Source organism: Apus apus, chromosome 2 (genome assembly GCF_020740795.1).
Source record: "Apus apus isolate bApuApu2 chromosome 2, bApuApu2.pri.cur, whole genome shotgun sequence".
Classification (NCBI taxonomy): Eukaryota; Metazoa; Chordata; class Aves; order Apodiformes; family Apodidae; genus Apus; species Apus apus.
This window is the reverse complement of record NC_067283.1, coordinates 40,904,872-40,930,318: the sequence shown is the minus strand read 5'-3', so window position 1 is coordinate 40,930,318 and position 25,447 is coordinate 40,904,872. Positions and strand designations below refer to the sequence as shown.

General features: G+C 42.5%; 2 protein-coding genes across 14 annotated transcripts in view; one reads left to right on the top strand and one right to left on the bottom strand.

The window, feature by feature from the left end:
- CMC1 (C-X9-C motif containing 1) overlaps positions 1-25,447 on the bottom strand; it is a 957,521-nt gene that overhangs the window by 283,319 nt on the left and 648,755 nt on the right. The gene's annotated exons all lie outside the window — the stretch shown is intronic.
- The window catches only part of SLC4A7 (solute carrier family 4 member 7), a 95,379-nt gene continuing 94,653 nt past the window's right edge, over positions 24,722-25,447 (top strand). For all 13 annotated transcript variants that reach the window (XM_051610067.1, XM_051610060.1, XM_051610057.1 and 10 more), the window contains exon 1: positions 24,722-24,805. In XM_051610067.1, the coding sequence (XP_051466027.1) occupies positions 24,758-24,805 (48 nt within the window). In that variant the 5' untranslated portion in view covers positions 24,722-24,757. The remainder of the gene's footprint in view (positions 24,806-25,447) is intronic.

The following is a 25,447-nucleotide window of genomic DNA, read 5'->3' as shown; positions in this document are numbered from 1 at the left end:
ATTTTTTGAATTGTTCTTGTTCAGTCCTCTATCCCCTGCTTTCCATGGTTGGAAGCATAAAGCTCAGTGTTATAGTTCTTTACGAATATTCTTACCTGAGTGGGAACCATTGAGAGGGTTTTGAAGGATCAAGTCTCCAACTCAAGACAAGTTATTTTTAAACGTTTGGATTAGTTACAGAGTCTGCTTAGTTATGTAAAGCCTCATTTAGTCTTTTTTTCTCTTTGTCAAGACAAAGTAAAAAAGTAGTGTCTTTCTCTTCCCTTTGGCTGTTTTTCTAGAGAGGTTTAGTTGCTGGTTAATTAAGATGTCTGTACCTAACCCCACTAACAAGAATATTTAGCCTGCTTTCTGTGGTTGGTTCTTGTGAAGAGAGGTTGGAAAGCTAACACCCTTCAAAAAAACCCATACTCAGACATCACAACCTGGTTTCAGCTAACTTGGATTATTTACAGTACTCGCTTTCTAACAGTTAATTACAGTGCCTGATCTTGTTACCAAGGATGACGAAACCAATTTGTCTGTTTGCTAAACAAAGAGCTTTGTGAGGTTTTTTGTTGTTTTTTTTTCACTTGCTTTGTTCCTTCATTGCTTTATACTGTCAGTGTGCAATTTATTGTGATTTACTGCATTATTACTTGCCCATGCAGATGGCATTGCAGTGGTCATCTCTAACCATTGGCATCTAAGTATTCCACACTGCTCCTTTTACCAAATGATGCCAAAGTCTAAGCATCACAAGTGCTAAGTAATTTGCAGAGCAGATACACCTTCATTTTTACTATTGAAATGTCAGAAAGAACTTTTTTTTTTGGACCAGAGTCTTCACGTTAATTTATGACTGGGCTAATTGTCTTGTCTGTGCACCCTTACTGAACAGATGTAGTTTTCCATTCTAACTGTGGTTGTTTATCAGTTGTTGGTATGGGTGAAGTATCTAATCAAAACCTAGACAAACACAAGATACTGGAGAAACTGAATAATGTGTTTGTAAAAAGGGAGGGCAAATAATTCTCTACATCTTAATTTTGCTCCTAGTTGAACTATGTTGGCTATGGCTGTTGTGAGCAGGTGAAAGGGTAGTTGATTAGAAGAATGGCATATTCTTCTCACGTGTTATAGAAGAAACTTGTAATACCCAGGGGTTTCCTGTAGTCAGGTGAGCTGCAGAATTTGAGCTTAAAAGTTCTGTGCATTTACAAATTATTCCTTTTCACAGCACAGTGGAACAGTACATTTCAGTGGTAAATGACATGAATACATTTACTAATGAAGAGACAAAATGCCTGTTTGTATATGGTATAATCATAATGATTTTTGAAATCCATGACAATTAAATACGTTTTTGAAAGAGTTCTTCAGACACATAAGAAAGGTGTCAATATGGCAATCAATCAAATGCTGTGCCATTCTCTCACTGGTAACTTGAGGCAACATTTAAGACCTACAACACAAGTCTGAAAAGACGTAAATACTTAGTCTAGGAAAGACAAATCAGAAGAAAGAGAGACAAGATGGCTGCAAAATGGAAAGGAATTAATAAATCTGTACATTACTTGTGCATAGCACTTGTTGTTTAGCAGCAAGTGATGTTTAGGCTGGATTAGCAAGGCCTCATTTAATAGCTGAGGTAGTTTAGCACTCACAGAGCAATTCTGCAACCTTCAGGTGACAAGGTGAAAAAATGTAAAAACACAGGGTCAAGAATCACATAGGTGCTGCTGATCCTGTCTTGTGACAGGGGAGAGAGACTTCCAGATGAGGCTCCTTCTGGACCTGGATTCTATTACTTCCTCTCAATGGGGCCTAACAAACCAGAGCCCCTTCAGGCAACTAAAACAGCACAGGCTTGCTGAAATGCAGCAGCACGCTGTGTCTCTGAGCAAGGCCTCTATGTCTAGGGAATCTCCACTTAGGTGTTTAAGCCTTGCCTGGTTTTCTTGAGTCTCAGGAATACGTATCATGATCCAGGATCATGTTTGTGAAAGAGGAAATAGGCATCCTATGAGAATCTCCTTGAAACCTGAGAGAAAAAAAAACTACCAAGCAAAAATCTTCATTGCTGTTTCCCGGATCAGTGTGTTTTCAGGACTCCCTCTGAAATTTGTTGGGGAACTTTGAAGCTACTTTAAAGGAGGAACTAATAGGATTCCCTTATACATGTGAGTATTGTGAAGGGTGCTGCCCATATTCTTCAGCACTAACCATTTTGGTACCTGGGTTCTGCTCAGGTAGAGTCTTCCTCCACTGAGTCTGCTAACTTCCTCCTCCATTACAGAGTCTCTTTCAGGCATGAAAATTGCCAGTTGGGCTGCATGATGTCTGAATTTGTTTTCTGAGGCCTGTTGAGTGCTTTTGTTTTTGAAATCCATAAGACAACATTGTATCCCCTCTCTCTGTGCTTGGCTCCAGCAGACAGAGGTGTGGAACCTGAAGACAACCCCAAAACTGAAACATACATGCTGATCACTGTAGATAATAGACCAGTGCGAAAGGGTAGGTTTCTTATCTTTTTTTCAAATTTCAGATCAAAATTTTATTAAGATCCCTAGCATTTACACCATAAAACTGATAAGGATATTTTCTGGTGACCGGTGATGATTTGCTTGATTTAGGGTATTTTCTAAAATCAATGTTCATAACTTTGTAGAGAAAGGTTCTCTGTCATCTTCCTATGGTATATCTTGCATGTGAGACTAATCCGTGAAGCTTTCAAACCTCCAAAATGAATAAAGGATGAAAAATAAATTAATAACAGCTGATACACAGTGCTCAATATGCAAGATGCTGCCTTGACCAGCTGTAATGAGAAGTCTAATATTTTTTCTCATCTCTCATACTTTGTAAGTTCATTAGAAGTAGACATGAGATAGAATAATAGAATCATTTATGTTGGAAAAGACCCTTAAGATTATCTAGTCCAACTGTAAACCAAACATTGACAACTCCACCACTAAACCATGTCCCAAAGTACCACACCTACACATCTTTTAAATACCTCCAGGGGTGGTGACTCAACCACTTCCCTGGGTAGCCTGTTCCAGTGCTTGATAGCCCTTTCAGAGGCTCAAACACCATAATGGGCAAAGTATTTCCTCCTCAGAATTCATAAGAAGTCTGTATGAACAGTGGTGCAGTTTAGTACAAGGCTGCCATTTACTGGCCCCTTTGTGCAGCATTGTCTCCTTAGGGCACGGGAAGAGAAACATACCAGGGAATTGGGAGTGGCACTATGAAACTGAGTAACTGTGGCTTCCTGCTGTATGCTGTAACAGGTAGTGGGGAAGCGCTGACACTGCCTGTGCTCCAGATGCAGTAAGTTGCATTCACTTTGTGAAGCCCCAGACATTTTCCACCAGCTCACCTGCTACCCAGTTTTGAATTACCACTTGCAAGCTGGTTAGAATTGCCAGTTTTTTGGAAGTGTAAGTAATTTATTTATTTGCTGCAGGAAATGTTAGGATGTGGATTGCAGGGGGCAGAGTGAATAATCCAAATCTGGTATTGGGACTTGGTAAGGATGTGCTTCTGACAGCATGTTTTTCAAATATGTGTTCAATGACTCAGGTTGAATCACCTGATACTCAGTGAAGCTTAGGATTGGATCCTCAAAGATACACAGCTGCCTGAATTCCTCAGATTAACAATTAGACACTTTAAAAGATATAGGTGCTAAATACTACTGACAAGTACTCATAAGTAATTTTCCTAGCAGCTCTGCATGGCTGATAGGCATGAAGGTGAAAGTTCACTAGGAGTCTGAAATACGAGTGAATGTGTTTGCTGTCTGTATTTGAATGAGCTGTGCTTGGCACTGCTCTACGTGGAACATGTTTTTACCTGCTCTCACTTATTTTAAAAGAATCACTGTACTCAGCTCTTTGATGATGATGATTACTATTATTGTTATTAGTTTTATTTTCCTGTGGCATCACAAATATGTGACATGGGGAAAGCATAGTAACTCTGCAGTGTCTGCTCTGAATGCAGCTGGCTGCAGAGGGATTCTGCTTAAGTTATGCCAACCTGAGGCCACTCTGTTTATGCCAAAAATGACACTCTGTACCAGAATTTTAATACAGAATCACATCTTTTTTTCTTTCTTAAAGGCAAGAAGGCACTTTAAGTGAGATGTGAAAAAAAAAAATGTGGCAGTACCTGTGTGTGTGTTGGAGGAAGGTTTTTTTAAGTCTTACCAAATACATTTAAAGGAAAAAGCCAAATGATTCTTTTTGCAAGTAGGACTGTGAGAAAACGTTGCTGAGCATGGTTCCCAGTTCTGATTTTGCTTATTTCTGCTTATATAAATCTGAAATATCTGCACTGAAGTAATTTGAGCTGCACTGAATTAAGCAATTGCAGAATTTATATCAAATGGCCCCCAGAGCTGTTTGTGCTTCTGTAAGCAGTTACAATTCATCACAGTAAATGAGCTAATATGTGTATGGGACATTCCTTTTGGATAGTGTGCAATGCAGAGACTGTCAGTCTAATGCTCATGAATTTTCTACAGCAACACTGATAAAATCTCATTTCCTCTTAGTGGAACTTAGGAAACTTAGAGATAAAGGAAATTCACCTGTAGCTAAAAAAATATTCCTTTGTTAGTATCTGGGTGATACTCTCGTGATTGTTTTGCAGTCCTAAATTAAGGCATAAAGCTGACAATCTTTCAAGTCATTTCTGCCAGGTAAAATGGGCCTGATGTTAAGAGTCCCTGTTACTGCAAAACTAGCCTTTTCTCTTTCTGGTCCAAGAGCAGAAACAATCTTTTATTTGGATTGCCCTGTCTCTAGGGAAATAATGTCTTGCATATACACCCTTTGAACTACCTAAGGATTTGATGCAACTTTTTGGTAAAATAACAGTGTTCCACACAAAGCATTAGATTTACTGTATCCAAAATTAGATAGGATGTGTTCGATCAGAGAGTTTTCCTTAGGCAAGAGCTAACCACAGAGCTAAATAAAATCAAAGCAAGAATCGAAACATTTTATGGAAAGCCATCAGTCTCTTTTGTCCCTTGCATCCTCTCTCTCTTGCTCTGATTAATAGATTTTATTCATTTAGTATTCAGTGAGTCTTCACTCACCTATCCTTCAGCTGGAAGCAGCATATTTTACTTTGTCCCTCGTTAAAATAGTGTAATGTGTGTCCAAAACTGGTTCTTCAAGAGTGTTGATAAAAAGCATTTTAATTACTTGCACTTATGACATTCAAAATGCATACTTAGCATATCCAACATGTATAGCACTTAGGGTGTAAAGATACCATATAAATCATGCATTGTATTAAAACCAGTTATAGTGACCATTAACTAGGAGATAGGAGGAGGTATCTTTTTCTAGGTAGAAACATACCTACTAGCTAAGTTGGAAAACAGTTAAACTTACAGGAAAATAAATTAACTGTAAATGCTTTCATGGACATAGAAATAAAGAAAGAGAAGTCCATGGTTGGTCAGATTAATTTTTCAAAAATAATATCCTTTGCAAGAACAGCAGAAAGATAAAACCTGGCTTTTTGATAAGGAGTTATTAAATTACTTCTATGTCTACGAAGCTGTTGCAATAAGATAACACAAGAAGCAAACATTATATGCACAGTAGTTAATAAACAGAAAGTTGGTTTCAGCCTAGCAGTAGTGATTTGTGTGACACAGGCTCAGGCTGCCAGCATAAAGCCATGTACTTTGGTACAACATCATAAAACAGTGAATACAAATCAATCTCTGCTAGCAGGAGCACTGCTATAGTGCTTAGGCTAATTCAAAATAGACAAACCCAAAGAGAAGACGGAGGGATGACCTCACTGCAGTCTATGGCTGCCTCACGAGGCAAAGAGATAGAGCAGGTACTGATCTCTTCACTCCTGTGACCAATGACAGGGAAATGGCAGGAAGCTGAATCAGGGGAGGTTTAGGTTAGGTATCAGGAAAAGGTTTTTCACCCAGAGGGCGATAGAGCACTGGAACCAGCTCCCCAGGGAGGTGGTCACAGCACCAAGCCTGCTTGAGTTCAAGAAGCATTGGAATGATGCTCTCAGGCCACATGGTGTGATTCTTGGGGTGCCCTACACAGGCACAGGAGTTGGACTCGATGATCCTGATGGGTCTCTTCCAACTCAGCATATTCTATGATTCTAACACAGAACAACTGTTCAATTTCTTGTTCTTCTTCATGTCTGTCACCAGTCTTGGCCAATGAGACTAAAGCCAGGTCTGACACTAAAATCTAGAACAGATAATGGTCTTTGGCTTCTTGGCTGTCATGTTTGTGCTTGGGGTCTTTGTGATATATCATTATGGGAGACCCCAAATGCAAAATACACAAGGCACCATGAAGAGCATCCTGCTACTGTCCAAAGTACTGTTCTGTAGGGCACTTACTGTGCTCCATGTCCTGCAGATGCTGTACTCAAGGTCAAGTTTCCAAGTTTTTCATTGCAATAATGATTTTCTATTCCACATACTCACTGGGATTTAAAAATGATCTGTCGTTGCTTCTTATCTTTGTCACCTTGCCACCTTTCCATTTAAATAGAAATGGTGCATTTGTGCGTCTCTTAGGACTAACTTTATCAGAGGGACTGTTCAGGAGATGGACTAGTGCTTTTGAGGCTGCATGTGAAATGAGTACATGTTGCTGGGAGGTAGTCCAGGTGCCCATTAGTGATCAGAAGTAGCAGCAGAACTTAAAGCTTGGAAAAGATGTTTCTCTGATGCAAGAAAATTTGATTTGTAATCACACTCTGGAAGCTTGAAATCCTGCAAAGCTCTTGATTGGCGAGTCACTGCTTTTTCTATGAATATTTAAGGGAGAGTGGACATTGCTCAGGTGGGAAGTATGTCCTTGACTTAAATGTAACTATTCTAGATTTTGTGCCAAAGATAAGAGGGGTTTCTGAAATAATGGTTTTCCTTGTGTGCCAGCAGAGCTCAGCACTGCCTTCCTTGGCTGCATGTGACCTCACCTCAGAGCACAATGAAGAGGGAGCACTTTGCTGATGTAGGATGGCTTTCTACGGATGTTTTTCCGAGCACTGAAGGAGCCCAGAAGTACATCTTTAGAAGTGCAGATCTTTTTAAGAAGCTGCAAGCAGGTACCTCTTCCTCAGACCAATATGGTTAAATTGATACCATTTCAGTGTGCATAACAATTGCAAAGGCTTTGGTCTCACAACTCTCCTTGACTCATAGACCCATTCATTGGATAGGAGCAAGGATGGATTTCATTGCTACCTAAACAGGCACAGGATGTTGAGTTTAGTAGCTTGACTGGCCTCCAGCAGGCCTAGATTTTGTATTCCCATTGTACATTATTGTACTATATTTTGTGCCTGTATGGGGCAATGTAGCGACGGGCGGAAGGGTCAGAATGTTCAGATATTTATTGGTAATTTTTAAACAGACTGCACAGCTGCAGGAACACATTCAGTAACGTAAAACTGGGTGAGGCTTGATAAGATAACTTAAGCTTTGTCAAATACGATTCTAGTATGCTGATATTTATGCACTATGTCAAATGTTTGTTTAAATATTGTGGCAAGATGCTAACTTTTGACCTGCAACATTATTTGATTGTATCTTAATTTAAAATGAAAAAGTTTAGCAGTAACAAACCAGAAAATATTTCATTAGTAATAATTAACTTAAAAGACTAGCAATTCTTAATGATAATTTGTCTTAAAACACATAGATTAAAAAAAAAAACAAACAAACCAACAAACAAGCAGAGGAAACTTTCCAGGTATTTATTTCTTCTGTTGCAGTCAGTTTGGTTTAAGTACAGTAGAGACAGATAAGGAGGCAAGCTATGATCACCAAGCTACCCATGGACTGAGTAGTCATTGGTTTTGTAAGGGTCCAAAAAAATTTAATCTTTCATTCCGCGAGATGCATGAATGCCATCCAGTGAGTACCTTGTCAAAATTCATTGATTGAGAAACATAGTTGGGCGTGGGCACTTGCAAATCTGTGTTAGCAAGTGCCTGTCAGCTGCACTGTGGGAACTGGTTGCATGTGTAATCTCTGTTTGCCACAGCCGTGACATGAAAGGTGTTAATTCAAGGTGCAGTAGGAATGCATGTAGCTGCATATTACACATGGGCTGATGGGCTGTCACACTACTCTGCAGTGTCAGGGCCGCTTTCAGTGCTCTGCTAGACTCCTGGTGTGCTTCTCAGAGCAATTTCTTGGTCCTTTCCTTCAGTCTACTTTGATGGGACATGCCTCTGGAAAAAGTTGGCCTTTCTCTTACTTTGAAAAGGAGGGGGAATGTAGATTGCAGACTTTCTAAGTGCAAAATGTGTGTGCTACAGAGACACTTGAACTGTCTTCCCTTGCTCTTACTGTGTCTCTTTCAAAGTCTATGTTTAACCTGAATAAGGACAGAGTTATTCCTGTTGTACATGAAATCTGTATTCTCTCCTCAATGTATACTTGCCATCAGGGACAATCTCTCAAATCCGCTCTCAGTGGGCACTGCCAAGAGTTCTCCTCCTGGGTCTTAACAAAGCACAAGTGACAACACTGCAGTGACATCGTTGCCAAGTTTGTCTAGGACCTTTCTATTCCGGATGAGAGCAGCCTGGATTGTGTGTTTTCCTCACTTCTCAGTCAGGCTCTTGCTGTGACCCTGCCTAGTGTGTTTCTTAGCAGAACCTACTTTTCCTTTCCATGCTGCAGCAGCCATATAAATGTGTCCTGCTGTGGGATCTGAGAGGCAATACAGGCCCACAGGCCTAAGGGATCCAAGAATCAAGACCAGGTTGGATGGGGCTCTGAGCAGCCTGATCTAGTGGGAGGTGTCCCTGCCCATGCAGGGGGGTTGAAACTCGATGATTTTTAAGGTCCCTTTGAACTCTAACCATTCTATGATTCTAAGAATCTTTTAGCAGGCAGCAATACAGCTTTGAGCTGAACATTTTGTGTGGCAAGGTGGGCTAGGAAATGGGCTTTGCAGAAGAGAGGGACAGTTCAGTTCTGGTGTCTGGGTTCCTGGGTGGTAGAGCTCCAGCAAATGACTGAAGTGGATACTACCTCAAGAACAAAGACATTGTGGAACAGTTGCTCAAAGATTGCTCTTACCAAGACCAGTCATGTAGCACTTGTGCTGGCAATCTACTGTCAAAGTATGTCCAAAGAGTACTGAGTTTCTGCTGTCTTATTTTAGTAACGGAGTCTAGATTTTGCTACCAGAAATCATGTTTGGACCTGCTAGCAAAGGTAATTTGGGCTGCCAAAAATGCATAGTATGCATCTTGCTTGAGGAATGTAGGAAGGATAGAAGGAACTGCCTTTGATTTGCCCCTAACTTATGACCTGACAAAAACATGCTGGTGGTGCTGAGTCACCTCCTTTTCATCCTGTGAGCTTGGTGTTCTTGAGGAATCTCAACATTTGAAATAGCATGGGAGGCAGTGAGGCATCTTGTGTCAGCAGCATGCAGGCGACACTCAGGGCTCTTTCATCACAACTGAAAAGTGTGGACTTGCTTTGCTAAACCAGGCTGAAAGTGGGCTCAAGGTTAGAAAATGTGCATGAAGACAGAGCAGAAGAGCCTGTCTGTGGTCTTAAGACAATTTGACAGGAAAATCACAATCCCTCCTCTCCCTTCTAGTAATTCCTGCTGGCTTGGGTCACTGCTGCTCCTGAAGACACACCTGCAGCTGTAGTGGCTGTAGCTGCTTTTCATCATAGAACCCTTTTTGTCTCCCTTCAGCCTCAGAGTAATCCACGTGTTTCCCTCCTTCAGACTAAACTATGGAAGTGCAGGCACAGTGAGCATGCATAGAGGCTAGTTTACTTAGTAGTGTCCAGCCCAGCAGTATCACAAGTGCTCCTCACTTCACAACCCTTTTGGGGGCTATGCATCAGTCGTAGTAATGGCAACAGCGACCAGTACCACCACTGAAAGTATGGCTGCTGATACACCCATTAGATAGTCCAGGAGTGACTGCTCTATGGGATCTAGGATATGTAATTTCTCTTGTCTTATGTCTCCAGCTGATATTTTTTTCTGTATTTGTACAGTATCTAGTGCAGACATAGCCAGTACCTCAAAGATTACAGTCACATAAACAGGTCTGGCAAATGGGCAGGGTAAGAAAACAAGAGGGATATTTTTGATCTGTGTTTATAGGAAGTTGTCACTGCAGGTCAGCAATTTCACCCATGTTAAGTGCAGGGGGATTGGAGGGGAAGAATAAGATAGCTAGGAGATGCTTATGAGGAGCTCTGGCTGACTGTGAGAAGCTGCAAGAGGAAAGCACAAGGCTCTGGTTTGAAAATCTGATGGAGGATACAGAACAGTCTAATGTGATGGGCAAACTGGAGATGAGAATAAAGATGTAGTATTGCAGCAACTGTAGCTGAACTACTGGGGGCTGCCATGGTCCTCTATCCTCCAAGGCCTGAGCCAGCCAAAAGTTAATCCCTTTTTTTAGGATTGGTTTTCAGCTGGCTCACCTCTCTGAACAATTGCAGAAGCAGCAATGCTAGCACAAGTGAAGTAACTGGTAGTGTGCAGAGGAGACCAGGACTGCAGCAGCCCAGATTCAGGTTAAATTGCATAGCTCCAGCCTTCTGACACTGAGAAAAAATAGGTGCAAAGGAATGAGTCTAAGTAGTTATGAGCTGATTTTTCCTTACTGCCGTGAGCTCTGCAAACAGCTAACATAGTCTCACTCTCAGGGACTATGTTAGAACAGAGTATTTCAGTGGTAGAAATAAATTGTGGGACATACTCCCTTGTATGGAACATTGTGCAAAACTTGAAACTTGGTAGTAGCAATAAGCACTAGGATTGTAACTTGTCCCTGGAGGGGGCAGTGAAACACTAGAACATTTGAGGTATTTTGGGTGTAGCTTCTCACAGGGGGAAAATCCTTTCCTTCTGCAGTCAGAGGGAATGTATGGTAGCCAGAAATGTCTGATTATCATTGCTCCTGCTCTGAGACATAACGGAATCTATCATCTCTGTCATAAAGCTGTCCTTTTTTGATGGAACCATTTTTATCCACTCTGGGTCTTCTCCAAAAATACTATTGCCAAAATAATTATATTTTAACCAAAAACTGAGAAAAGGGAAAGCCAGATGGGTGCTTGAAAGGTAATCTTTCTGGCTCTAGAAGGAATTGTTTTCTGAATAATGTAAGTCCTTGCAGTCTGTTCCTACTAGTGCTGGAGTTCTTTGGGGAGTTATTCTAAACTCTAGTCCTCAGCAAAGTAACCTTTCCTGCAGCCAAGCATTAGAGTTAACCTCCAAGCTTTATTTTTATCTACAGTTTTCTTGGCAAATTATGAAGCATATGTTTGGCATTTTATTTCCCTCTACAATCTTCTATCTTTGGTTTGTATTACACTTTGCAGAGCTTAAGAGTTTATACAGGGCTTTGGGTGGGTGATATAAATTCTAATAAGTTTCTATATAACCTAATTTAGAAGCTTAAACAAAGAAAGCCATATCCTGTATTGGAAGATTTGTGCAGGGCTTTACTGAACTGATGTTAGTGTTGAATGAACAACTATTTTGAGTAGTGTTTTGTTTTTCTTTCAAATGAAACTGTAATGGAGAAGAAGGTGGAGAGCAAATTTCTGACTACAATGCAGTACAACAGTAACACTTAAATATCTTGGAGAATCTGAGACTAGAGGCCAAACTAGGGGCCCTACCACTGTCATTATATTTTGTATTTTATCTAAGAAATCAAATCCTAGAAACTTTGTTTATACAGACGATTTTGGTATGCTAGATTTCTGGAATGTTTTTCTCTGCAGCTATTGTAGTAATTTTATATTACACAGAGCAAAAGATGAATGTGCATAATGATTGCAAGACTGTATGTTCTTAGTGTACCTTGCACTTAGGGAACAAAATGTATTTTAAAACCACTGGTTGTACTTAGTCCGAACTGAATGTGTAAACCTAACTTCTGTATCTGCTGGTGTAAATGGATGTTTTACTCACAGCTTAAGCAGGACTGATTAAAAATGAAATTGCCAGAAGCACTCCAAACCACACCACATGGATAAGAAGAGTTGCCTCCGTATGTTTTTACTTTGACAGAACAATACAAACAAAAGCTTAAGACAAATGCTGATGGGGAGATAAGGTGAAATACCAAACCATTGACAGTGCCTGTTACCTCCAGAGTTCACCAGGGTGGTGGCAGTTTAAACTGGGAAGTCTTGTATGGGTTTGTTAAACATACATCTAGTACTGGATAATATCCAGAAATTGAGAAGGAATAAAATAAGAATATTTTTTGGCTAGAAATGGCACCTGTCATAAATGGCAAAGGAGAGTCACAAAATGAAAGCAACTGTCTGAGATTGTGTCTCTACAGACTACTTCTCACCAGGGTGATTAGCCCTAGCAGGTGGCCATGTTAATGTGCCAGTTTCATTCAGTTCAGAATGGACTCATGTCTGGTCAGTGTTTTGTTTTGGTTTTGTGGGTTTTTTTGTGGGGGTTTTTGGGGTTTTTTTGTTGTTGTTTTTTTTTGGCCTGTCTCTCCCTGCACAGTTTTTAGATGATATAATGCTATTGCTTAGGCTATACAAGGACTGCTTGACACAGATGCAATCAAGCCAGGGTAGCCAAAATTATTTACACAAGCTGCAAATCTTTAGTAAGGGAGACTTTTGCTCTGAGCAGATCTTGTCCAGGAAAGAATGAAACAGCAGAGACTGTATTTGTCTTTTTCTACCCCTCCTACATCGAGGCCAAGATGTTCTTCTGTTAGATGTATTTGAGTCTTTACATTCAAATAGTGTTGGAGTATTAGAACTATAAATATGAGGGCAGAAAAAAAGAAAAAGAAAAAGAAATGTTTAAGCCAGGATAGTGAATTTTTTTTTTTTTAAGAAAGAGTCTGAAAATTTGTATCAAAACCAGAGGTGAACAGAAGTTCTGTGCAACTCTTCACAGAGTACTAGTGAGTCTGCTGATCTGTCTCAGAGCCACTACTTCTAGATACTATTGCTACTAGGGAAATAATACTAATGTCACTGTGGATGCTGCTGTGGAAAAGTGAGCTCAGTGCTCAGTAGTGGGCAAACTAACCAGCAGAATGTTAGGAATGATTAGGAAAGGAATGGCAAATCATGAGAAGATATGGTAACATTAGCCACCTGCAGTTTCAGTGCTGTACACAGCTGTGCCTCTGACTACAGCAGAGCTGAAGATGTGGATAGGGGTTCTGTGGTACAAACTGACTTTTATGCAAAAGAGGGACCACAGTGACTTTGTCTTACTGGTCTACCCTAGGAAATGAGAGCCTCCTCTCATTCCTCAGAGACATAAAATGACAGAGGTTTACAAAATCACTTGTGATATGGGCAACATAAGCAAGAAGTGGATATTGGCTACCTCTTGTAACTTCAGAGAGAGCTCTTAACTTCTTCAGTTACAAAGCAGTTTGTGCACAAAAGACCATTGCTTCATAAGCAGAAGTATGAAATCATTCAAGTATGTGTTGGAGAAAGTCATGGCTGATTTGTCTACTGGCAGCTCTTGAACATGGTGGTCTAAAGACAGCCTTCAGACTAAGAGATCCCTACACTGCTTGCTGAGAACTGGCAGGATGTACCATAGGAAAGATTATTCTAAAATTGCTCTATTTCTTTTTCTTTTTTTGTTAAGCCTCTGGTGTGTACCTGCGTCAGAAGCCACATATGGAACATAAAGAGATACGGCTTGATCGGGTACAGCATTTTTTAACATTTTACATGTCTTCTTGCAGATACACTGAACAATGAGCCCAAATGAGTTATGTTCCCTACACAATACCACACCTCAGGGAGTAACACAGGGATCCTTGCTTTGTTTGGTACTTTAGACTGGGAATAGTTTAGTGGATGCAACAGTTACCAAAGTAAGCAGGAGTTTTGTAACTGGCAGCTGACTTAAAATGAGAGTCAATGAGATCAACTTCCTTAATTTTTTTCCAGGTTTGACAATTTGAAGTTTAAATTGTTACATATGCACTAAGTAAAGAGCGTAGATTTTCTTAAATTTTAGAGTAACCACTGGCACCCATTTGGCACACGTGGCAATCTAGCCACCAATACAGACATCTGGTTACAGACATAAAACACTTCAGATTAGGTAGTTCAGTTTGAAAGATGTAAGAATTTTTTTGTGCCTTGTAAATCTCTTTCCCAAGTAATCCATGTCCACATCTGTTTCCACCTATTTTGCGTTTTCTTGCTGTTTATTTAAACTTACCTTCTCTAGTTGTCGATTCTACTTCAAGTCTTTTGAAGATGAAATCTAACAGACTGAACTACATTTGCAGATAGAAAGTCTCCAGAAAAATAGTCCGTAAATAGTATTGAATAAATAGCAACTACAATGTATTTCATAAATGGCCCAGTATCTGATTTTACTAAACTAAGTTTGGATTAATTCCTGAGTGACTGTTGTGAATGCAGGTTTTTTCTGTGGTAGGTGAGTTTCATAAGCACAAAGAGAAAAGCTTTGACTTTCAAGAAATTTGACTTTTCTATTATTGAACAGGAATTTGAGACCGTCCAACTATGTACACCTTTAAAATAGACCATAGTAAAGAAGCAGGTTTGTGAAGTAGGATTGTGAAGAGCGTGGAGAGCATTTTAGCAGCACAAAGATAGTGTGATCTATCGTATGTACTTGTACAGCTGTACAGAACAATTTTTTGCAATAAGAAGTAAACAAGAAATGAAACTCATAGTACAAAGGAATTTTGAAGGCACTTAAGTGGAAGGTGACTGTACCAGTGCAGTCATTTCTGAAGGTGAGAAGATGGGATAAAATTTTAAATTTGCAAATTCAGAGGAAGAAAGTCCAAGAATCTATTTAACTTTTATGCCTAAATTTTTATATGGACAGACTCAAATGGCCTTCTCACCTCTTTCCCCATTAATACCATCAATCAAAAAAATTACACTTTTGAGATAAAATAATTACATTTTACTAAAACTGAAAATCTGTGTAGTCTCGCTATAAGCATGTTAATCCTTTGCTAGAAAAATGCAAGCATATTAGCAAACTTTCACTGAAGTTATGTATATTTTTTTTTCCCAGATTGGCCTATAACTTGACAGGTAAATTGTTTTGCAATAGCTGGTGAATCAAGGTGAAGTCCATAATTCAGATCTGAAACTATTAAATGCAGCTTCTCCATAATTGGAAATTCAGTGCCTAGATGTCTGTCAGGGACACAGCTATTTGTATCTTGCCAAAAACAACTTGGTGGTTCGCAATCACAAGGGAAAACTTGGCTTCCCAGCTGGCTGATGGGATGTAACCTGACTCCTACTCAGTTACCAGAGTGCTGCAGAAACATGCATTCCATTTGTGGATGGAACAATTGTCCTGGATAGCACTTACTTACAAATCAGTACTTTCATAAATATTATAAGAACTTATGTCATGTAGCACCAAAAGTGCAGGTAGCAGTTTCCATTTCCACTGTGATGGCCTGGGGCCATCACTTCTAAGCAGACTGCCAGCTCACTCAGTAAATCCTCTTAGACTGAAGTACAGGCAATTTAGGAATTGAGACAGGTCATGCTGTACCTTGCTTTACTTAGCTGGCCATTCTCATTTCTGGCTGCTTTCTTCTTGCTCTAACCCTCCTAGCTTATTTGCCCCAAATTGCCTGATGGGTGGGATTTGTGCCTCAGTGATTTTGAGACTGGAAATAGAACAAGTCATTAGAATAGAAAGCACACGCGTGGAGTCCCAAACAACAAGAACAAGAGTGCACTTAAACAGTGGCTCAGGAAAATACTCAACTGCTCTGATTTTTCTAGATTCCTTTGTGGACATCCCACCTCTTAGAACAATCTGATGAATGCTTCTTCCTTAAGAAAAAGATACAAGAGTAGATCAGATTGCAAGGACCTAGAAAGTATGTTTGTTTTGTGCTATCTAGTGGTGATTTGTCTTTGCTAAGAAAAATATCCAGAGGGACAGTAATCTCTGGATTTGTGGTGTAATCACTTTATCTCCTGAACAATGCAGCTACATATGCCATTGATTCTTTCTCCTTTCGAGTTGAGAATCTTAATGTGGGGTTTTGTTATGGTATTTATTCTTCAGAAGTCTCAGATAGGAAACTTGACCTTTCTAGCAGTTGCATTTACATGAGGAACTTCGACAACAGTCCTCTCATGAGGAGGTTATAACGTCAGTAATTCCTAATCTGATTTGCATTAGGGAATAGATACAGCTCATTAGCAGCACTGTCATGTGAAAGTTAATTACAACATAACAAAATGTGGGACATGAATTTGACTTGTAAATAAATGTTTCTTATACCCCTGCTCCTGTATCAGTGCCAGAAAACCAGACACAGTGGGGATGATGATCCATGCAGTAAGTATTTCTCTTTAAATGAGGGAGGAAGCAAAGTAGGCCACCCACTTCCTCCCCCAAAATATCACAAAGCTGTGCCTAGTAGGATGTGTAACCTCATTTGCATCAGTCATGTCCTTAATAATAAAAAACATTTTTCACTATCCTTTCCATGCTGTATTAGAAACAACATTCAAATCTGTTCTCTCTCAGGAGGCAAGGGGTGAAAGAGTTGCCTCCTTGTCTTTACTGGTAGGTTCTTGCTTAGTCCAGTCCTCATGCTTTATTCCCCTTTTAAAATAAAGGTTTCCTAACTCTTCTGGAGAAAATAGAAATACATAGGGTTATGCTTGAACAGAAGAACTGGAAAAGGCAATGTTTCGTAAATTTGATAATATTCAGTAAAACACTTAAGTTGCAATCTGTAATTAGATAATATTTTAGTGTGATTTGATTTATTATAAAGATTTATTTAAATGTTAAATGGCTATGACTTTGTTATGCTGCTGTTTTCTTTACCTAAGTACCCTAAGTGTCTTGCTTCCCAAGAACTGAAACTTCTCAAATATAGAAGAAAAGTATCTGAAGTTAGTCATGCTTTTTGGCTATGATGTTGGTCAGAAAGCAAAGACCACTAAGAGCAAATTGAAAACTTAGTATGTAGTAAAGACAATTAATTTGGAGAGGTGATTGCATAAATGTAGCGTCTATTTTTTTTTTTTTTAGTTCAGTTACATAGTTTCATAAACAAAAATTAAGCTAATGATAGCACACTGAGTAAAGAATGGGTCTACTGATAAAAAGTTTAAAGAGCCACAATTTTATGTTTAAACTAATTATTTAAAGAAAGGAAAACTATGTTAATGCAGATGATGTTTCAGTTGTTTCTAAAGGTATAGTCAACAGATCCTGATGAAGACCTTGCAGTACGACATTGTGAAATAGAAAAGCCAACTCTGAAGGCATTTTGTGTGTAGATAATTGGCATGTAGTTAATTGGGCATTTTGGAACAGAGTCCAGAGGGTGTCCAAACTCATTTAGAAGTTGGCTTTTCATCACAACAGGTATGATTAAACTCCCTGGGGTGATGGAAGAGAAATTGTGTGGGAAGAATATGATCGTCTAAAGAGCCTTATGGGAAAAGAGATTTGGTGTCCCATATTATTGCACAATTTACCTCTTCTACCTGGAACACAAGATATATTAATATCTTTGGTGTTTATTTGCTGTTTTCCTTCTGTGTGTGTGAACATTTTTTACAGAAGTTGACTAACCTTCCTTGGCTGAGGAACGGGTTAAAGGTTAAACTTGGGACTTCAGGCTAAGCAGTGCTGTAATAAAGGGTGCTGATTGCTTTGATGATGTGAAGGCCTGCATGGGTGAGATTAGAACACTACACTGAGAGCCTGTATAGATAACAAGGAACAAGTGCAGCTGCGAAATGTGTGAGACCACAGGCTTGAAAAGAACTGCTTAGAAGCTTTTCTTGGAAGAGTTCTCTCCTACTGCAGGCATTTACATGCTAAAATCCTTAATGGCTACTTCAAGGTCTATCTTAAACTAGGCAGTTTCTTGCTTTCTCAAGGTTGCCCAAGACTTGTCTGAAGAGAGTTCCCTAGACTTTAATTCGTCTGGTGTCTAGAAAATTTTCCACCCTAAATTGTACCAATGTTGTCTTTGAAGTCAAACAACTGCTCCTTTCTTTATCCTAGGGAAAAAGTAAATATCATGACTACCACAAAGCTAAACAATGTGAAGGTGGAATGCCCAGAAGGCCTCCTCTTGCAGTAAGCTGGCCATGGTGATGCTGAGTTGGTGCCCTGATCCAGTGAGTACTGGATGAAGTCCATATGATGAAGAAGAACACATGATGAAGACTGAGGATGGATTTCACTGCTTTTCTATATAGGGGGCCAACATTTCTTATATTTGAGATATTGCACACAACTTGGATGGGGAAAAAAGGCAAATTTGTGTTAAAAATCACGCCTATATTTTCACGTCTAGAAATTTAATGGGAAATTGTATTTGAAGTCTGCTACTTCTATTGCTGCTTGCTAAATTCTTTATTTGTGTTACTGTACTTAGACAAGGTAGGTACTGCCTAGGAGTAAAGTTAGTTCTAAAGAGGGATAAATAGCAATAGATACCTTTCATATTTATCTGACTGGCCAGGTTCTGTACACTGAGGCTAGTGAATCTTTTCTTTCTGTCAGAGGTCTGTACTGATTTCAATATTGTGACATACCAGGAAATTATTAAGCAGTAGATTTTTTTTTTTTTTTTGAGAAAAATTGAAACAAATTTTCCTGGACTAAAAACTGTTTTTGAACTATGTAACAGCTCAACTACCTATCTGTTTTAAAATGTGTATTTTTCTTTCTCTTTATGTGGAAGGAAAAAGAAACGTAAACTCATCCGATCTTACAAAAGACAGGAGAATTGAGGAGAGAAAATGAAGTGGAAGTGATTTTATTTCCTAAGTAACCTGTCTTGACTTGCTCTATACCTTCCAAATCTACTTTACTCATCTGAACCTGTATTCATTCAAGCTAGTGACTGTAATGATGGTGACATCACTGTTTTGTTTACACTGAAATATCTTTTGAGGGCAATCACAACAGAAGTGGTTTTAGGAGAGGTATTGATTACGCCTCAACTTTGGAATTTGGTAATTTTGGTATACCTCAAACATGCTACACTTGTCCTCTAGTCTGCTTTTTTCTTAGTTTTAGATTATGAACTCCTCAGGCCTGTGATTATTTCTTCATAAGAATTTATTAACCACATAGAACAATAAATCTTCTGGAAAGAAAGAAGCAAAACTTTGATCTTTGACCATATTAATATACAATAAATATTTAGTCACAATTTTGCATTTAATATTACATCCACAGACGGTACAGAGACAGCACTCAACACTTGTAAATCTTCATTTAGGATCTGCCAGAATGCAGGTTGCTATTAGTTTTGATTTGACCCTATTGTTCATATGCCTTATGAGGTGGTCTTCATTTGCGCAGTTGCTTCAAGTTGTTGGTTGGGTGTTTTGGGGTTTTTTTTGTTTGTCTGGTTGGTTTGTTGGGTTTTTTTGTTAGTTTGTTTTTGAGGGGTTTTTTTGTGTTTTTTGTTGTTTTTTTTTTTTACAAGACCATTCTTACTGCATTCAGCACAAAAAGTATGACAACATTTACTTAATGAACAACTTAATGGTGTTTTATCTTAGTTGTGCAGACTTACGATGTATTCAATACTTTATTACTTATTGTTCTGGGGGTAAAACTACTATTTTTCTTTTGTGCTTTTTGCTCATATTCAGCTTTATATATCTAGTTGTTTTATAAACATCGACTTTCATGATAGCTTTCACAAGTAAGGGAAGGGGTATTTATCCTTTTGCAGATGGCTACCAAATAAATGTTAAGAGCTTCAACTAATCTCCAGTATCCAATTCTAGACACCGGCAACTGGTAATTCTGTAAAGTAGTAAGTATTGTATGGAACTCATCTTCAAAATGCAACATCTTCTGGCTCTATTTGCTAATGTCTTTGACTTTTTTGCAGTCTGAACCAGGCAAGCAGATACCTAAATATAAAGAATGCACCATTTACTTGACCATGTAGGAGAAAGTTTAATTTTTAAAATGGTGTTGTAGAAAGTACATTGGCAGGGGTCCTAAGACTCTTCAGTTAATCTGCTATACTCTGCCTCTTAGCAGAGAACTCTCATTTCCCTAGACCCTTTCCTTGTCTTTAAAAGCATTAGGCTAGAATGCTTATTTCTCCTTTTGCAGCTCTAGTTTGTGTATTTCTTTCATCACTCCTTCTTCCTCTCACCCTGCTTTTAACATCTGATACTTACTTTTCCTTCTGATCCCCAAGACATCAGCGTCTGTCTCCTCAAGTATACTCCACTTCTTTGCTTGGAGCCAGTCTTCTCACCATACCCAGGTGTTTCTCTTGACTGTTTCCTTTTGCACCTGTGATTGTTTGCACTACTATTTGTGTCTCTTTGCCCTTACTTCTTTTGTTCGACTTTTGTGAGTCCAATTTAAGTGTTCTTTGTCCTAGTGCAGCTCTAGGAACTGGTTGTGTGCATATTACATCCCTCTCCTCCTCACACAGTAATTTCATGTCTTGAATTTCTTTTTTCTTCTGCCAGCATCAGATGCACTAATGAGAAAGAAGGGCCAGTGCCCTTACCTTCTTTCCTCTTGAGCTCCTCTAGCTCATCCCTCCTTTTCTCTTTCCATTTGTGGCTTTTCAGTCTGAGACTCTGTCCTAGCCATGGCAACAATTTCTGCTTGGGAGGAAAACATAACAGGGACTATGGAATACTGACTCCTAGCATTTTCTTCCTTCACCATTCTTACAGCTCTTTTTAGGGAGCACTACTGCTACCAAAATAATGTCCTCTTGTGATTTACCTGCATCAGGTACACTCCATCATTAAAGCTGCCAATATTTTAATTTATGATGTTGTGTCAGCCTGTAACAACAATCAGTATTGACAGACAAAAACCTTGAGACAGGGTCTGCTTCAGTAGAGCTGATGGCTGTTGCAGTTATCCCATCAAACGCTGTCTTTTCATCCTGTTCGTGAGGTCTGTGGTAACTTCCTGCCAAAGGTCATACTTGCCAGAACAGCTGATGACTAGAGTGGATCAGATGCTGGTGTCAGGCTGGGTGGAAGGTGCATTTATCAGCCCCTAACTTACTTCCTTTGAGCCCTGTAAATGCCTGATATTTGCAAGAAATTAAACAGCAGGAGAGTAAAGTGTAAAGCGGACACTGATGGCTCTTCATTAAACAGACAGGGAAATTCCGAATCATAATCTGGCTTCTCCAACAATTTCTGCCTCTTCCATTCATGTCCAAGAATGTGTAAAGGGTGGGGGAAGAAAGGGGAGGAAGAGGAATGTAGGAAAAGCACCACCAGGCCACTCTTGGTGGACCAGGTACATTACCGTATTAAAATACTGATGATCCACTTCTTCGGTGCCATATGAGCCCTATCCTCCTCCTTTCATATGTCATCTGGTGTGTCAGTGACAGTTGCACTTATGCTTGTATGGACAAAGTTGGCCTGTTTCTTTTTCAATAACAGCTTTTGGAAAACATTATGAAGTTCTGGTCAACCTGATGTGAATAGAGGCATCCCTTTCTTTTCACTCAGGCAGCACAGCATGGGGAAGCTAGGTTAGCCCTTTCCTCTATAGTTATACATATGTTGACCAGATGGAATGCAGTAAGCAAACAAGTTTTTCAGCTCAGCAAATGACTGGGTGTTCACCTGGAGATATTGTTCTCAGTGTATGATGCCAAAGGAAGTATGATGAATGAATGCTGGGCCCTACTGCACCTTGATTTGTCTGTTGGGTATTCCCTGATGCCAGGGAAAGGAGCACTAGAACATCTCATCAGAGATCCCCCTTCAGAAGCCTCTTCAAAGCTCAAGAGGATAATGGAAAAGGAACATGCTTTAGTGCCAAAACCTAACTGATGTTCATGTCTGCAGGTTCCTTTTTGATAGACTGAACATTCTTCTCACTCTGAGATTTTAGAAACATTCTGTCTGCTGTCCCCTGAGGAACCTCACCAAATATTCTAGTTCACTACACATTATGGGAAGTCCTTACTTACAGATATTACTGTTCTCTGGGATGAGTCCCCAGAAAATGGAGGAGTTCTGTGCTCATGAAGATGAACTGTGTACATGCTAATATCAAAGGAGGACCTCTGTGATCTGCTTCCTAAGACACCTATTTAGGACTAATTATGTGGGCCCTGAAGTTACAATTCCATCCTCCCCATTACACCCATGCTGCCCAGTGCAAGACAATTTTCCTGGAAGAGGAAAGGACAGAATAGGTAACAGTTATATTGCAGGTGTATCAAGCCACTTTATATCAAGGTTATTTTTTTGTAGTGGTTGTGCACAGTGCTTTATTTCTGTCTTTTATCTGTTCAAACTCAGCTGAGACCCTATCTGGGTCATAGTCTTTGATTGAAGAGTGTGTTAAGATTGTTACCTGTTCAATCGGTTCCACACAGCTTGCCTTATTTCATCTCCTCAGTACAACTAGGCAGGTGTAGCTTACATTAATGATATGTTCCTCAGAGTGCAGGTTATAGTGACCTGGTGTAGACCCGTGCCAAGTCATGCATTTGAAAGCTTCTTCCAAGTTGTATGGGTCAGGAGCTCTGGCCCTATGGCCAGGACTGTATCTGTGCCCAATGGCATCCAACAGAGTGTGTAGCTGCTGTTCCTGCAGGACATCTGCTTCTGTTGGGAGAACCAGTGAACTATTTTCATCTGCAGACTGATCTGTCTCTGACAGTCCCTTTCCTGAAAAGCACAGAGAGGACTACTGGCCACCAACCAGCTCTTCTTGCCCACACTCAGGCGAAGGCTCAGAGCCTTTTGCTGTCCTGTGGCCAGCCTCCGAAGCAAGTGGGTCTCCAAAGCTGTGCTAAGCCTCCTGCTGGTAGGCGGTAGGAGAGGCCTGGTTTGCCTCTACAGCCAGGTTTACATTTTTGTCCACAGGCTCTGCAGAGCCTCCTTTTATAGTGTTCTTAGGCCAGCAGGGTGTTTGCTGATGCACGAATTCCTTTGATTTGCTGCTTCTAATGCTACTGATAAGACCAGCTGCTCTCTTCTCCGTTTGAGAGGGCTTGTCTGAGACCCAGTCTAGTTCTGATCCCCTTGATCTGTCTGATCTGTCTTGACCACGTTACACCTGTGTCAGTCAGCCTGCCTTCTTTCATACTCTGTCTCCTGTGATCCCAGTCTGATCCTGAAACCTCTGTGCCTCTCTTCAAGTGACCCATCCGGACGCTGTCACTTTCAGAAGACAAGCTGGGACTGGGCCTGTACTGGAGTCACTGATGTTTTCTTCCTGACACTTCTCAGCCATTCAGAGCTCACATGCTGCATTGTAACAAAGAAGTCCAAAACATCCCAGAAGTGGCCCCGGGTTGGGCTGTACTGCACAGGCTGTGGAGCCGCATGGCATCTCTGCCCTGTGCGTCAACTTGCTGCATCTCTGGTTTCGGAGCTTCATGGACAACTCAGAATTCCTGGGCAAATGAAGGCTGCCCTTCTAGTCAGGCCGGGCAGGGTTTCAGGGTGGGGAAAGGGGCCACAGCTCTAAACTCCCCCCCAGACTAAGAGGTGTAGTTAAAGCCCCAGGGCCATGTCAGCAGGTTAGCGAGCCTGGGGAGCAGGGGGGACGGTTCATCTGCTCGGCGGGTGCATGTTCAGTCCTATCTGGAGAAGGTGTTTTAGAGCTGAGGGTGTCCAGGGAAAGTGCCATCTTTAGAGGCAGACAAGGCAAAAGCTACCTCTGCCAGACAAGTGTAAACAGCCACTTCTTTCGAAAAACTTTTACTGGAGTGAAGCTTTACCGAGGCAGCCAAAAGCACAACCTTGACACTCCCCCCGCTCGCCCCCCTGCAAGCCTTCTGAATAAAGGATGGTTGGAATATTTATACAAGGGCAAATAATATTATTTTTGGAAAAGAACGTATTACTTTGGTTACTTTTTTTCCAGAAAAAAAATAAAATAAAAAAATCACCCCGAGGCAGGCACCTGGCATGGAAAATTTCGGCTTGCGTGGTAAAAGCTTGGCAGAAATCACCCGCAACTAACACGGAGGGCAGGGAGGGAGGGGCAGGGGGGGCTTGCAGTGCGCGGCAAGCGTCAAACACCCGCGGCCACCGGCCCCGCCGCCGCTCTCCCTAGGCCGGCGCCAGCAGCTCGATTCCCCCGCTACCCGAGCCCCCCTGTGCAGAGGGGGCTCTCCCGGCCACCGGAACCCCCGGTGCAGAGGGGGCTCTCCCGCCGCCGGAGCCCCCCGGTGCACAGGGGGCTCTCCCGCTACCCGAGCCCCCCAGTGCGGAGGGGGCTCTCCCGCCACCGGAGCCCCCCGGTGCAGAGGGGGCTCTCCCGCTACCCGAGCCCCCCGGTGCGGAGGGGGCTCTCCCGCCCCCGGAGCCCCCCGGTGCAGAGGGGCTCTCCCGGCCCCCGAGGCAGCTCAGCCCCGGTTGACGGGCCCGCCACGCGCCTCCGCGTGCCACCGCGCGCCCCGCCGGCCCCCCCCCCCGCCCCGCGCGCCGCCGCGCCCCGCCAGCCCCCGGGGTCTCGCGGCGGGTGGGGGCGGCGGCGCCGGGCGCTGCGCCGCCTCCCATTGGCTGGCGGCGCCGCCGGTGGCGCGCGGGGCGGGGGGAGCGGGCGCGCCGAGGCGGTCTGGGCTCAGCCCCCGGCGCGGCGGAGCATTCGCGGCCGCCCCGTCCCGAGGGCAGCAGTGCTGGCCGCCGTCGCCGGGCAGGCAGCCGCGCAGCGCCAGCCCCAGCCCCAGCCCGCCTCCCGTTCCGCCTTGCTCTCTCCTGGGCGATCTCGGCGGGGCCGCGATGGAAGAGGAGCGGGCGGGCGAGCAGATGAGACCGTTGCTCACCACGGTAACGCCGGGGTGGGGTGCGGCGGAGGGCGGGAGGGCGGCGGGTGGGGGGGTAGCGCGGCGCACAAAGGGCCCCCGCGGGGCAGCGCCGCGGGGTCGGGACGTCCCGGTCGCCTTTTGTCCGAGGACGGGGACGCTGCTGGGTGCGGCGGGGACCCTCGGCGGCGGCGGCAGGACGCGGAAGCGGCGCCGCCGGTACCTGAGCGCCCGGGGCTCCGCGGCCCCTCCGGCTGCCGGGCGGGGGGGGCGCAGGTGTGCCCGCGTGCCGGCCTCGTGCGCGCGGCCGTGCCCGCGCCCCCCTCCCCCCGCCCGCCCCGGGGCGGCGGGGCCGCAGCCTTTGTTTCACCGGGGGTCTGGGCGCCGCGCCGGGCGCCGGCCCCGCCATCCCCCCCCCCACCCCCGTCCCTTTGTGAGAGCCCCGCGGGGCCGGGGCCGGCGGCGGCGGTGGGCGGCGCGGCCGCCCCTGGCCGGGCCTTTCTCCCTGCCCCCGGCCCCGCTCGCTGACGAGTTCCTGGGCGAGGAAGAAGTGCGCACACATGGCAAGCCGCGAGCTTCCCCTTGTCCGCGTGTTGCGCGGCCGCCTCGTCGGGTCAGGTGGGGGATAGGGATCCCCGGCGGGTTTCCAGGTTTTGGGTTCGGGGAG